Genomic DNA, 15400 nt, shown 5'->3' with positions numbered 1-15400 from the left:
TGTGAAAATGCAAACATCATGCAGCTTGATCTCTACATATGAGCTCATAATGTAACTCATAAGCTTGCATGGCGACTTTGTCACACACGCAACTCAGACATAGGCTACATGATATAGGCCTATGTATACATTAGGCCTAATTAAATATACTCTCTATTCTTGTTTTACTTATGACATCATAGGCTAATGTAAGTTAGGCTATCTAATGATATTTATAGATTTTTTTTTTTATTATGATCTTTGATATTATTGGTATAAAGACTTTGTTACAGAACAGCTGTTCTGTAACAGAAAGTCTTTATCTTTATAATATCAAAGGGCATTGATTTCATACATGTCCACTGTAGAGGAGATCAAGACTTAAATCATGTTTATCAGCCATTTTGGGAGACCCAACAATTGAATATGGATATAAATTATACACCAATATTCCTATGAAATGTTAGATATTATTATTATTAAAATGTTGCTGATTCAAATTATTACACTTCTTTTTTCAAAGAAAAAAAACCCATCTTATAATCAGCGCGTTATTCAATCGCACGTCAGATACAGAGGACCATAGATATCATATATAAAGGCTAGATGTCTCGTGCACACTGCTGGCCAATGGAGGTCGACGTCCGCACGTGGCGGCCATCTTGCGACAGTGTACTCGCTCACTACTTCAATGGTGCATGTACTTTTAAATAACCATAACTTGCTCATTTTTCTACCGATTTTCAAACGGTTTGGTTTGTTATAAACGTCAGAAATGTAGTTATGACACTGCATACATACACTGCATACATATGAAAAATTATAACATACATTTTCAAGCATTCGGAATTATAGCCACGTTAATAACGTTTGTAAGAAACCAAACCGTTTGTAAATCCGTCAAGATTTCAGCGAGATAAGAGGATTTGTGTGCGTGCTGATCATTCACCTTAATGCACAGAGCACTGTCACAAGATGGCCGAACGATGATGCCGGAAGTGACTGCGCCATAACACATCTAGTGTTTATATATATATCTATGCAGAGGACAGGGTGTGTTTGTGTGTGCGTGTTCAACTGAGCTTCATTGGTCTGTTATTACTCGTCAATGTCAGAAATATTTGAGATGACCAATCAAATCAAAGTAGGAGGGCTTTTATATTCACAGACGCTGGGCGCGAATTTAGCAGGGAGACTCAAAAGTCGACACGTGTTTACGGTCAAGTGCGAGATGAGATGTACCCACGTAGGAGGGGACGTTCTCGCGACCTTGTGCAACGTCCCCTAAAAGTTCTCTAAAGGTAACGAAAGTTCCGAACCTTTACAGAACATTCGGGACGTTCATAGAACGTCCTCTTTTGGTTATGAAAGTGCTGCAGTTCAAGGTTCCTTATATGACTTTAGGGGGACGTTCTATTTGGGGTATTTTATGGTCACATAGCAAACGTTACAAAGAGGACATTCGGGACATTAACAGAACGTTCTCGCATGGTCCTCTGTTGGTCATATAATAACGTTACCAATGTGACTTTAGGGGAACGTTCCATACTGGTTATTATATGGTCACACAACAACGTTACAAAGAGGACATTCGGGGCGTTAACAGAACGTTCCCATATGGTTCTCAGTTGGTCATATAATAACGTTCCCGTTATTACTTTAGGGGGACGTTCGATATTGTTTATTTTATGGTCACATAGCAAACGTTACAAAAAGGACATTCGGGACGTTAACAGAACGTTCTCACATGGTCCTCTGTTGGTCATATAATAACGTTCTCAATGTGACTTTAGGGGAACGTTCCATACTGGTTATTATATGGTCACACAACAACGTTACAAATATGACAAATTAATGAAAGCAAATATGTATTAAATATTTAATGGTAAATGTGTTCACCATCCTGCAGCAATGTTGGTAAGTATTTTTAGACTATATTAAGTCGACTATATTAAGTCATTGAATTTTCATCCAATTCATGAAAATATTAAATAATAATACAATAAGTATTAAACTTAAAAATAATAACACTGGTTAAAATGCTAGCCAATTTATTAGGTCCTCTCTGCTAATTCTGTGGGTAGGATTTGATCTTTTTTACTTCAAAATAAAAACTATGACTTTTACTCTACAAATCTAAAAACCTTGATGTGTCCATAAATCCCTTATTAACAAATAGACATACAAAACAATACAATGTCATAGATCAAGGCAACATGAAAATAAGCGATGCATAAGTGATGCAGTTAAATTTTTCACCACAGATTTACATTGGAAAATTGTGGATTTTTGTGGAGCTCTGACACTGTCTCCTAGCCTACAAGCTGAAGTCGTGCATTCAATTTGAATTTATCAAGCGCACTTTACGACTTAATATAGTCTAAAAATACTTACCAACATTGCTGCAGGATGGTGAACACATTTACCATTTATTATTTTCTATATAAATGTCTATACATTTTAAATATTAAAAATGAATATTTTAGTGAGGCACTGCCACACCCGCGGCTGACTGACTCTGTTGTATTCAGAAGGGAGAGCTGCAGCCCCATTCAACTGTGAGCCACTGGTGCTGGTGCTGGCTATATATCTTCCATTATCTGTCCTTTATGTGCGGAGTGGGGAGCGCGCGCACTGCAGGCCATGGAAGCGCCCGCGCAATCACTTGCATTTTTTCCTGTCAACAGTGTAAACAACTTAAAATAAAATACAATAATTTCTGGTCATACAGATACGAATAATACATTAATCAAAGCTTTTATTTGTGTAAACGCACAATATCAAGAAAACATTGTGCTTTTGCAAAATAAACCACCACAAAAAGAACTGTTTTAAAGGTTACAATCTGCTATGAATATGAAGATTGAAGATTGTTGTATTGTATCTTCTATAAAGATGAATATGACATTTCATTAATTAAAAAATAAGCACTTTAATGTTGTATCAATAAATAAACAACTTTTGTCTGTTAGATGTGTTTTGACTACTTTTTGTATGTTGTATGATTATATCTAGGTAATGAAGATATATTAACAAAAAAAAACATATATAGCCTATATAAAAAACCGCTTGAGCGATACATAATTTCAGGAAAGCAGCTGCTTGATAAAGTGGACAAAGTTAATGGGGATTTCAAATTGTCCATAAACTCAATATGCCACAAAGATCACACCACGACTGAACTTCATTCTGGGGGAAGAATTTTATTTTATTTTACCATTGAAGAAAAAATCAATTGGATGAGTCAGGTTCTGCACATCTGAGAAGAAGAAAAAGGTAAGACGTTTACAATCTCATACATGATTACAATAACGATTTTTCATGAGAAATGTTAGGTAGCCTATATAAGACGAATAAAACACGACAATTTTACAACCGGGAAATATGACTTATTGGGTCTATTTGCACTTCAACATTTTTAAATAAATTTAAAAAAATAATACTAAATTATAATTATTATAATACGAATTATGTATTAGTAACTAATACTAAATTATGCTCACAACATTTATTTGAAAACAATAGCCTACTTAGTTTCAATATAACGCAAAGTATGGTGATATAATGGTAGGCCTATGTTTTAATTAAAATAATAATAATATAAGCTAGGCCAAGCCTACACACACACGAAGATATACTCCAAGTTGCATTAATTAATTAGTTAATTATTGGGTGCGGCAGCGGAACCCAGTTTTTTTGTTTTCATTTATATTATATTTTATTACATGGCTTGGTTGAATTCTAATGTAGAATGCGGTCTGTTTTTTCTCGTTGCCATGAAAAACAGAGTGTTGCTATGGACGCAGGATTCTTAGAGACGGAACGGACTATTTTCTTTATTATTTTTTCACATTATCCCTTACATAATATAACGTTATTATTATTATTATAACGCAATATATCATTATATAAATATACTTTACATTTTTTTTTAATAAAATAAAAAACGTTTAACACCTATGTCACAAATTCTAAATCTGGCAGAGGGCATATATAAACTGGGGTCTGTGACCATCGCGCTCACACACAGCCCAACTCTTTGACTCACACCTCACCTATAGTGGACATCCCAACTGGACATCCCAACTGTCAGTTTCTCTGAGTCTGAGGTAGGCCTAAATGTCTTTTTAATTAACCATTTCATTTAAATTAAAAACACAAAACAAAATGACATAAAATATGTAGACATGATGATAATAATAATAATAATATGGAATTTTAAGGCCTTTGAGCGAAATTTTCTCATGGTAAAACGGCCGTTTCCATAATAAATTGAATAAATTGACATAAAATTTACGGACTGTCTTTTCCAGTAGTAAATGTACCACATTTACTCACACAAACTGCTTTTCCGTCTTTTTCTTTAACTTTATACCACTCGCCCGCACTGTTAAACGCTGTTATAGGCTATAGGCTAATTGTCGTTAAATACCGTTATGTTTACGTGACGTCATTTGGTCTGAAGGAGTAGCCTATCCTTTTCAGATTAATTTTTTTAGGGTTATTATTACTGTCATGTTAACATTAGCTACTTTAAAATAAATTATGAACGCAATTATTATGAATATTGTAATACTTTATTTGAAAATTAACGCGCCTTCTCACAGGCTTGGCTGTGAGCGCGCGCGCCCCTCAGCCTCCGCACGAGCGCGACGGTGCCGTCATCACGGTGTGGGCGCGAGACCCTCACTGCAGAACACGAAATCCAGGGGGAGGAGTTGGATTCAGATCCAACTCCTCCCACCTTACATATACCTAAACCTATCCATCTCCACCCCCTGATCCCTAAACCCACCCCTAAATCTACCAATCTCCACACCTTAAATCTGGATCCAACTCTGCCCCCTGGATCTCGTGTAGGCTACTGCAGTGAGGTGCTACTGCCATTTCGCGTGGATGTGTGCACGCAGTTTTTGTGACTTCGCGTGAAACTCCGCTTCCAGAGGTGCACGACCTAGAGCTTATTCTGGCCGAACAGAAAAAAAATAGGAGACCTATTGCCTACAATAGGAGAAATAAGCCTTTTTTGGGGAAAATAAAATGTCAATGTTTAATAATGTTCATGAAATTAAATTTGTATTGGTTTTATTTATAGCCTACATAACAAAACCAGAACAAACAATAAATACATAAATACACTGTATACAAAACACACAAACAAAATAAAATAAAACCGAATTAAATAAATAAATAATAATTATTATAGAAATTACAGTTTAATGCACAACCGGCAACTTAGGCAAGTCATAATTCAGGCATGGATCTAGTATCATCTATCCTTTGAAGTAACACTAACAGTGTAAATAACATTCTCCCACGTCATATATATGATTTCCATTCACTTTATGCCTCTTCTCTGTGCTTTCCAGACCCTGCCCTACAGACAGACTAGCATGATGTCATCTCAGAAGGTAGGCTTGTCTTGCAAAAAGGTTGAATGATCTTTAGGTTTTCTATTTAAATTACATGTGTGTACCCATTTGCAGAGAAAAAAACACATAGCTTTGTCACACAACTGGATGCCTGCAGAAGCTAGGAAAAGAGAATATAAACGACTATGGCAGAGGGTGCAAAGGAAAATGAGAAATGTGCACACTAATGCAGCTGGTCCTAGTACTGTGCTAGACAGTGAAGCACACAATCCCAGGGACACTATGCCAATCTGGAGCCCAGGCCTAAAAAGTGCAATGACGGGAGAATCTGATAGTGACAGCGATGAAATGTCGTTTGTCAATACTGACATCAATGCAGTCACATCGCTACAACATACAATGGCAGAAGACACAGAGAATATGGCTCTTGAATATTCCAGTAGTGACATGGATGGAGAGTTTTTTGAGAATACTGCCAACAATGATATGCCCACTGAAAATTTAGCAGAGGAGTTAAAGAAGTGGATCAATGAATATAATATCAAGCACAATGCTGCAGACAAACTGCTCAAAATTCTCAGGGATCAAGGGCATAAACACCTGCCATCAACTACTAAAACATTATTAAAAACGGATCATGTTGAAAGCCAAATGGTGTCTGGTGTGGAATGCATTAAATTAGGAGTGACTGAACAATTAATCATGTGCTTGAATCGGTATCCCAACAATTATGCAAGAGACATCACTGAGCTTGAGATTTCCCTCAATGTAGATGGACTGCCACTCTTTAAGAGCACTGGTAAATCATTCTGGCCTGTACTCTGCACAGTACATCTAAAACCAGCAAGCACATTTCCTTTGACCATTGCCCTTACTGAGGCCAAGCCAAAATCACTGGACTTCATTAAAGTCATATCAGATGAACTGAACATGCTTGTAATGAATGGCTTTGCATGGGGAGAAACAACAATCAGTGTAAAATTGAGATGCATTACCTGTGATGCACCAGCAAAAGCCATGCTGAAGTGCATCAAACAATTCTCAGGTTACTATGGCTGTGACAAATGCACCCAAAAAGGCAACTGGGAAGGGCGCATCACATACCAACAAGTGCATGACCTCACTTTGAGGAATGATCTCATTTAGAGAGCAACACCAGCCAGAACATCATCATGAAAATGCTGTGTCCCCTTTTATTTCAGCAATCTCCAAATTGACATGATCAAGTCTTTCCCTGCTGACTACATGCACCAGTGCTGCCTGGGAGTGATGAGAAAAATGCTCCTACTATGGTCACGGGGCAAGTCGGGGCATCGGCTATCGCCGGCTCAGCTGAGGGAGGTCAATCAGAGGCTAATAAATTTGAGAAGTGACATACCCCATATTTTTGCCAGGAAGCCACGGAGTCTGGAGGAATTGGAGAGGTGGAAGGCCACTGAATTCAGGCAGTTTATGCTCTACACTGGCAAAGTTGTTCTCCGGGGAATCCTGCCAGAAACCCTGTACAGTCATTTCATGGCCTTTAGTGTGGCTTTGTGCATACTAGTGTCTCCACATTTAACACAAACCCACAGTGTGTATGCCCATGAGCTCCTCACATATTTTGTGGAACAAGGCCGGCACATATATGGGAAAGAATTCCTGGTGTACAATGTGCACTCACTGCTTCACCTCACTGCTGATGCCACCACATACGGATCATTAGACAAATGCAGTGCCTTTGCGTTTGAGAGCTACCTGCACCAGCTGAAGAAGATGGTTAGATCAGGAAACCATGTTCTAGTCCAAGCAGCAAAACGGCTCCAAGAACGTTCACAGATTCCTATACAAGCAAGTGAAGAGAGACCAATACAATTGAAACATCCTAATAATGTTTACATTGTTAGCCCAACATCCTGCTGTGAAGTTCTGGAGAGGACCAACTCCGGAAAGCTCTTGTGTAGAGTCTTCTCGCACTTAACATCGTACCTTTACGAGCCATGTGACTCGATGATCTATGGAGCCTATGTATGTGGTCCATCAAAGATGGAGATTCTGGACAAGACAAACTTGCAAGGAAGGGCAATGATCCTTGAGGACGGGCATGACCGCAAAGTTGTCTTTTCTCTCCTTCATGACCTTGATTAAGGAAACATGGAAATATGTATATAGTTAGTATTATTTATTTTTCTGTCATTGCTTTAATGTCTTAACTTAGATTTCATATTTATCGGCCCTCTTTTCTAAGGAGTGTATGTTCTTCTGTTTGTAATGTAGGTTGGATTTTACATAGTTATTTTTGAACAAGAAAATGCAATTGCTGTGGCGCCTGCATTATGGGTAGAGGAGGTGAATGGGGTAAGGGTACATGCACATGCAGACATACACACACACACACACACATAATTAACAACAGAAAAAAATAAGATGTGATTAACTTTTACCTGAAATGTTTTAGGTTCTGATTTGCTACTGGCCACGTAGAAACGCTGCTGCCATGGCAAAGGCCTCCCAAAGGCCAGATAAGGAGCTCTGGAAGCGGCACAAAATAAGAATACTCTCCGAGACTGGTGAGAAAACTGAATAAATATATAGTCATATGGAGGTACACTGCCTTTACATAGTAAAATGATTACAAAAACAACAATAACAACACAACACAAATTTACTCTGTCCTAAGACAACTATAAGACAGCCAGAGAGCGAGCCAAAAAAAGCTGTAGAAAGTTCAAATGTGGAAACAGAAGAAGAGGAGCTAAAAGAGCGGAAAAAAAAAGTAGCATCAAAATACTGGACAGAGAGTGAAGGTAAACACACGTGATTGCTTTTTCATGCATTACTTACTCCGCTGTTTATGTATAAAAATCCTGCCATATGCCATGCATGATTACAGAGATAACTACTGCATAAAACTATATATAAACTGTTTCATCCTGAATTAATAGGAGAATGTGAGATTCCTTCCAAAAAAAGGAGAAAAATGTCCACATCCTCTCAAAAGCCAGCAAGCCTCCCAAAGCCTCCGAGTTGTAAGTAACAGATTTAAATTTTGATGTAATTTCTTGTGTTGTGTTGATTTGATGGTGGTGTGTCCAGTGTCAATTAGTGAACAGGCAAAATAAGTGCATTGCCAGCTGACGAAGAGGCTATTTTGTGTGAAATACAAACAGATTTCTGATGAAAATCCTATTTTAAAAATGTTTTGAATTTGGTTGAAGTGTCTTATAATATTGTGCGAGTTGTAGGTTGGTATTTCTTGTCATGGCATTTTGTGTAAGTTACAATTCCTTGTCAAAGTACTCAACTCCCCTGAACTATGAGTTTATCCCATGCTTTCAATGTCTGTTCTTAGACAAACCACCTACTGACATCACAATCACAGCTCACTCACCTGAGGAAGATGAGCCATCCCTGCCAAATCTTTCAGCTAAAAATACTTTCCATGGTATGTATGTTTAATGTTGGTCTTCTATTCATCTGTTAAAAGAAATGTTTTTTTTTTTAAATCTTCAGTAAATTAAGATTATGGCTGAATTTTTTTTATTACTGTCTACTAATCTCAATCTCTGTTACCTTAAATTATACGTTTATCTCTGTAAAGCTGCTTTGAAACAATCTACATTGTTAAAAGCGCTATATAAATGAAGATGACTTGACCTACTATCTTGACCCCCCCCAATCATCTCATCTCACCCCCCCAATCATCTCATCTCACCCCCCCCCAATCATCTCATCTCATCCCCCCCCCCCAATCATCTCATCTCACCCCCCCAATCATCTCATCTCATCTCCCCCCCAATCATCTCATCTCACCCCCCCCAATCATCTCATCTCATCCCCCCCCCCCCAATCATCTCATCTCACCCCCCCAATCATCTCGTCTCATCTCCCCCCCAATCATCTCATCTCACCCCCCCCAATCATCTCATCTCCCCCCCCCCCCAAATCATCTCATCTCACCCCCCCCCCCCCAATCATCTCATCTCACCCCCCCCCCCCCCCCCATCCCCATCATCTCACCTATCTCAATTTTTCAGATTTCCAGCATCTCATCGAGCAGTCTGAGCAGCGGATGCTCCTTGCAATAGAGAGAATGTCAACAGACATTTCTAATTCTATTGAGCGTCTGGTCCAGGCTATTCAACAGAATCGTCCTGGTCCGGCAACCATCACAACACCACCACAGGAGACCATTGAGAGGCCCTGCAAAACAGTGCAGGAGCTGCAAGCTTTAATATTAAAACTTGAGGGCCCAGAAGGAAAAAAAAGGATGGTATGGTGATATAGCACAGGGGTCTGCAAACCTTTTTGTCATAAAGTGCCATTTTTAAGTTCAAAATGTAGATCTGTGTGCATGTAGGCTAATTTACCTGAATGAAATATATACACCACTCACATTTGCTTGTGTGCCAGCGATTAACCCTGCTCCGCGTGCCATTGCAACACTAACATTTGCTTTTTAATATTTATCTTTATATGTTGCATAGATACAGTTTTTGAGCCTGATGGGAGGCAGCAACATTGGAGATGCTGTGAGGAGAATACTTCGGAAAATAGCAACCAATGAGGCCTGGTCAAATTACAGCCTGAAAGGCCGAAAAGGAAAACTGACCTTCATTGGGACAGCCCTCCACCATATTGTTTTAAGTATGCTTTTCAAAACTTTTCATCGTGTAACTTTTTAAAGAGCAAATGATAAACAGAAAAATGTCTGTACACTGTCAGAAATAGGGGTACAGTAGGAGTCCATTTCTGTCCCCCCAAGGTACAATCTACATTAGGGCCTATTATTGGACCTCAAGGTAGGCTACATGTATGTACCTTTTTGAGGGTCAAAAAGCATTAAAAGGTACATATATGTACCAATTCTTTTAAAGGTTAAGGTACAATATTGTTTGTACCTTTCAGGGGACAGCGCAAGTGACAAGCCATTGTACCCCTAAAGGTACAATTATGTACTTTATTTTCTGAGAGTGTACTGTCCGTTCCTTCGGATAATTTGTTTTCTTAAGTATAATTTAGTTTTTTTAAGAAACTGCTCATTTATCACATCATAGAAAAGTGATTTTACTTTAAACCATTCAAGCGCAAGAATCGAGCGCTGTTCTGTGATGCACATGCCTCAATAACGGCCCATTTCAAATGTTTACTGCTTTCTTCTCTTTCTTTGTGCCAGTCATATACGACCCAAGGCGGAATATAAACCAATAACTGAAATGCCAGACCCTGTAGGCAGAGTCCTGCACAGGTCCGATTGTGTAAATCCACACCCGCCCGTACCCGCAGTGCTTAAAACCGCATCCGACCCGTTTTCCGACAGCAGCACTAATTAAAATCCGCACCCGACCCGCTTAAAATAGAACCGACCGACCCGCACCCGAAATAAAATCAGTTTAGCCAATCACATTATACTCAATTACAAAAATGTGTATTGCCCAACTTACACGACAAATAACACAAGGAAAAGACAGGTGTCGTGCCGAAAAGTGATGGTATAGGCTATACACCGAAAATTGATTGCGCACAGTCTCTTTACGTCTACAGCTGGATCAAACAGACATAACGTGCAAATAATCATCAGTTTATGTCCGTGGTAATAGCAAAGGTATCTGTGTGATACTTTAACGTTTCTTTTTACATAATAGTAACAACTGTGCCCAAATAAGTGTTTGCAGTTTATAGCTTAATCAGGTATGACATTTACATTATTATAGGAAATAATAGAAGCCTGTTGTTGCCAATGGAATATGTAAAACGTAAAACGGACTGTAGCCTATAATAACATGACCACTAAGCAAAATGATGTCCGAAAGACGTCTTTTCTTTATACTTTAACTTTCCTTTGGCTGCTGTAACAGTGTGTTTGTGTAACACAATTGTTGTGGCAGAGAAAGCCTAGAAAAAGTTTGAGTGTTATCAGCTCAATGTTGATGAAGACATAATCATCACAAAATGGGCATCTAATATTGTTTAAAGTTTTGTATTTATATTTGGCATTAATAACCACCATCCTTGTGGAACTGCAATATTGGTGCCAAAAGCATTGTCACACACAGACATCAAGATTTTGGATATGAATCACAACAACGGTGACAATCAAAACAAAAAAGCTTGAGAATCAAGGATGATTTTTGTACTATGAAAGCTACCCATCATGCATTGCAGGATGAAGCTTTTTTTTTTTTTTTTGTCACCGTTGTTGTGATTCATATCCAAAATCTTGATGTCTGTGTGTGACTATTTGATACATTTGTTCAAAACATCATGTGCACATTATTTTTATCCACCTTCAAATAGGTGATAATTTTAATGCTTTTGGCAAAGAAAAGTTAAAGTATAAAGCAAGGGGACCAAGAGCCCAACTAAAGCAATCACTGACTTTATAACATGCAATTGCGACTTTATTTCACGCAATTCTGACTTTATAACACGCAATTGCGACTTTATTTCACGCAATTCTGAGAAATAATGACAGAATTGCGAGATGTAAACTCGCAATTGTGAGATAAAAAGTCGCAATTATCTTTAAAATGTTTTATTCTGTGGCGGAAACAAGCTTCCATACCTCCTGGCCTCTTCCTCTCATCCATCCTCCCTGACGTGTTATGGTAGGGCCGGCCCAGCTATCGGTAGGCGCCGGCGGTGCCGCGGTAGCCTACTCCTGAGAAAACGTTTTGGAAAAGACGGGCTATGGACCCAACCAACTCTATAGGAGGGGAGGGGAGAACTCCCTCACATGGTACAACCCATGCAGAGGCTGCGCGCTGCGGTGTCAGAATGCGGAACGTCCGAACGTGTGTAGCCTAATGTAACTAACGTGACAAATGTGAAAAAAAAAAATCCTCGACCGGCCCAAAAGTGAAGCGGCCCACCGGGAATTCTCCCGATTACCCACCCCGGGCCTGTTGACAGCCAACGCTAGGCGCCGCTAGATCGGGAAGCGCGGATTGAGTGAGAGCGAGTGGATCACGTGACATGAAGCAAGCTCGGTCTCTGCCTCAATGTTGATCATTCAAGACAGCATGAGAACTGACTGCGCATGCGCAAACCTACGTAAACTACGTTCTATGGACCAAAGAGGCACTGCTAACCTCTGCCTCAATGGCCATGGCCTTGCATTTCTTGCATGAAACAATGGTTTTAGGAGCAAACAATGGCAAAATGAGTATATTATATGTGTATTCCTGAAAAGTTTTGTTACAAAAATTTATATTTGGAATAAAATAAATGCAATTAATAATGTGGTGAATTAATAAAGTTCTTGGAATTAATAAATGTAATGTCAGCATTTCCTTTGGTGAGGCACTGCCTACCCTGCCTACCCTGACCGCACGTCCCTGGTTCGGAGAACACACGTAGGAAAGGTATACCTGTAGTTAAGGTGTACCTTTTGAGTCTTCGTAGCGCGCTAAGAGACAACGTTATCGGAGAACGCACCCATGATCTCTTTGCAATTAGGCTATCATTATGACTCTGCATTATTTTACCTGATGTGTATAAACCAATCCAGCCCTTTTTACCTGTTAAAATACCTTTAAATGTCGAAACCAACCCATAAAATGCAGTATTCTACTTACAACAAAATGATTGAAGCCTCTACTTATTGCAATAAATAATAAAATCAATTTTCGGCAGACCATCACTTTTCGCCTGTCCATGAAGAACATGGCTAACGTTACCACAAAACTGAGTAGCCTTGTAAAATTTATCCAATCGAACAGACAACACTATGCCACACAATTTCGTCTAGCCTACATCTGACCATTTTTGGTTCAAACACGCCCTGCACACCACACATGCTTAACAGTGTTAAATTTGAAAAATACTGTTCGATAGAACTGCTAGGTTTGTTACCACAGTTATCTGCGTGCTTCCTCAGCGATGAAGTTCCACATTTGCGGCTATCCAACACGAAAATGCATGCAGCAAATAAGCCGTTCACAATATTTTCTTAACTCCACATTTCTCCCACACACTGGACTTGATTTTTGATGACGTATTGTCGACAACTTTACAATCTCCACTAGCTATTATTTTCTTCAACTCCTCAGCAAGCAGATCGCGCGCGCGGTTATGATGAATTTTTAAAAATGAAAGTATAGGTAACGTATAGATTCCTGGGAGGTCGTGGCGCGTGGCCACAAATAAACGGATGTGGATTTTAAATTATTTTATCAACTTGAAATACAGGCATATTTTTGTAGATGTGTTCCTAAAAATGCATATATTTTTACGTTTGCATGTGATTGTTTTAAATCCGTGTTTTAGACCCGTGTTTCCCCCGTGTCCGACCCGACCCGCACCCGTATCCGACACAGTTGGATATTTTTCACCCGTTTGAGCAAAATTTGCGGGTCACCCGTCGGGTACCCGAACACGTGCAGGACTGTAACTGTAGGCTACACCATATATGCTTATATTTAATTTCACGAAAACACAAAAACATTTTCAATATTACAACAAATACAAATTATTGTAGGCTATCACAAGAACCATTTATGAATTAGTTAATTCGTTTTTCCGAATCAAACAAAATCAAGTCGTTATTTTAGTAGCATGAAAAACATTATAAATTAATATCTTACTTACATCTACAGTTTTCCTCGAGTGAATTCGGTGAAATCCAGATTGTCTGTCTGTCACTGTCTGAGGTGAGCGGCACTGGCGTCAGTGGCGTGAACGCGGCAAAAACTCCCGCGAACCAGCAGTTTTTTTTTCTTCACTGACTCTTATCTAAACTCATATGATTGGTTATTGCATCATGAGCTCATCAGATTCGTGTCTGATTGTTTATAATGCTCAACGCTGAAATAAAAAGTAATATGTTGCATGCCATGTGTAGGCTAACTTACTGTAATATGGCGCAACACTTTTAATTTATTTTCACATTTTATTTCAATAGTGATACTTGTCATAGATTTATTTAGATTGTTTTACCCCCCTTGCAGAATATGCATTTTTATCCATTTTGGAGGGAGCAGGGCAATTGTGTCTCATAATGTAGCAATTTTATTTCCACATCGCGCCGTTACCCGGTGCTGTCCGTGGCGATGGTGCTGAATCTGTTGATATCGATGGCTCGAGAATCAATTATTCTCTCGTGCAGGGGCTGATTCACTGCGTTATGTGAGAAAGCGGTGTTCTTTATAAAAGCACTTCAGAAATAGTTGAAATTGCACCTATTAGGACTCATGGGATATTATAAAAAATATAAAATAAAAATATAAAATAATCCAAACTATAATAATAACTATAATAGCCTAGTCTACATATTTTAAAATGTAATCATGTATCACAATAATGTCATAATAATGGTCCATTTTAAATGTTTAGGTGCTTCTTTTTTCCATTTTTGTTCGGTGGAGCTTTGAATTATTGTTTTTGTAAATACTTTCCAGCATAGTCTTTAGAGACTTTCACATTTATTTTGTTACCTTTTTTTTCTCTTCTAGGTGCTTGTGCCAAACAATTTCCGAAACACACGGAAAAGGAAATAGATACATGTATAGGGGAAACCCTCAAACATGCACCTCACCGTGCCAAGGTGGTCGCGACACCTGTAAGTTGTTTTATTCAATGAGATCTCATTTTAAAAGTAATTAAAAAGTCGTTGAAGTGATTGGTAAATATAATGTTTTGTTTTTTCAGGCAGCGGAAGAAGAACTTCGGGCACCTCCTGAGGATGGAGACAGTGACTGAGACACACGCGCGCGCGCACACACACACACACACACACACACACACACACACAGTATATATTTAATATAAATAAATTAAAGGTTAATGTCTTTGTTCTTGTTGTTACTGTTTCCTAATATTTGGAAAAACTTTTTTATTTATTTACTGTGTTTGATTTATTTTCTATACGCTTCCTATGCATGACAACATTAATATTAATTTATAATTATATATATATATATATATATATATATATATATATATATATATATATATATATATATATATATATATTATTAAAATTATATATATAATTTATTTATAATCTGTTTTTGTTCACACAAAATAAATAAATCAATCAATAATGGATCCCTGCTTTGTATTTTATCTTT

General features: G+C 38.3%; 1 protein-coding gene across 1 annotated transcript; it reads left to right on the top strand.

The window, feature by feature from the left end:
- Positions 1 to 5245: 5245 nt before the first annotated feature.
- LOC309497798 (uncharacterized protein) lies at positions 5246 to 15072 on the top strand. The gene is made up of 10 exons (XM_082168095.1): positions 5246 to 5390; positions 5466 to 7501; positions 7608 to 7688; positions 7789 to 7900; positions 8011 to 8137; positions 8276 to 8359; positions 8683 to 8775; positions 9368 to 9603; positions 9818 to 9977; positions 14979 to 15072. The coding sequence occupies exons 6-10, from the start codon at positions 8311 to 8313 to the stop codon at positions 15008 to 15010; spliced, it is 570 nt and encodes a 189-aa protein (XP_082024221.1). The 5' UTR covers positions 5246 to 5390; positions 5466 to 7501; positions 7608 to 7688; positions 7789 to 7900; positions 8011 to 8137; positions 8276 to 8310; the 3' UTR covers positions 15011 to 15072.
- The last annotated feature ends 328 nt before the right edge of the window (positions 15073 to 15400 follow it).

The sequence above is a fragment of the Leuciscus leuciscus genome (assembly GCF_965113295.1).
Source record: "Leuciscus leuciscus genome assembly, chromosome: 4".
In the NCBI taxonomy this organism is placed as follows: domain Eukaryota; kingdom Metazoa; phylum Chordata; class Actinopteri; order Cypriniformes; family Leuciscidae; genus Leuciscus; species Leuciscus leuciscus.
The sequence above is the reverse complement of the archived record's forward strand: the minus strand, read 5'-3'. Positions and strand labels throughout refer to the sequence as shown.

What these genes read in the sequence shown, in the direction of transcription:
- LOC309497798 (XM_082168095.1), top strand. Translation starts at nt 8,311, where the DNA reads ATGTCCACATCCTCTCAAAAGCCAGCAAGCCTCCCAAAGCCTCCGAGT. An exon ending in CAGAAGGAAAAAAAAGGATG is followed by an intron (nt 9,604 to 9,817) that starts GTATGGTGATAT and finishes TATGTTGCATAG; the next exon opens with ATACAGTTTTTGAGCCTGAT. An exon ending in CCTCCACCATATTGTTTTAA is followed by an intron (nt 9,978 to 14,978) that starts GTATGCTTTTCA and finishes TTGTTTTTTCAG; the next exon opens with GCAGCGGAAGAAGAACTTCG.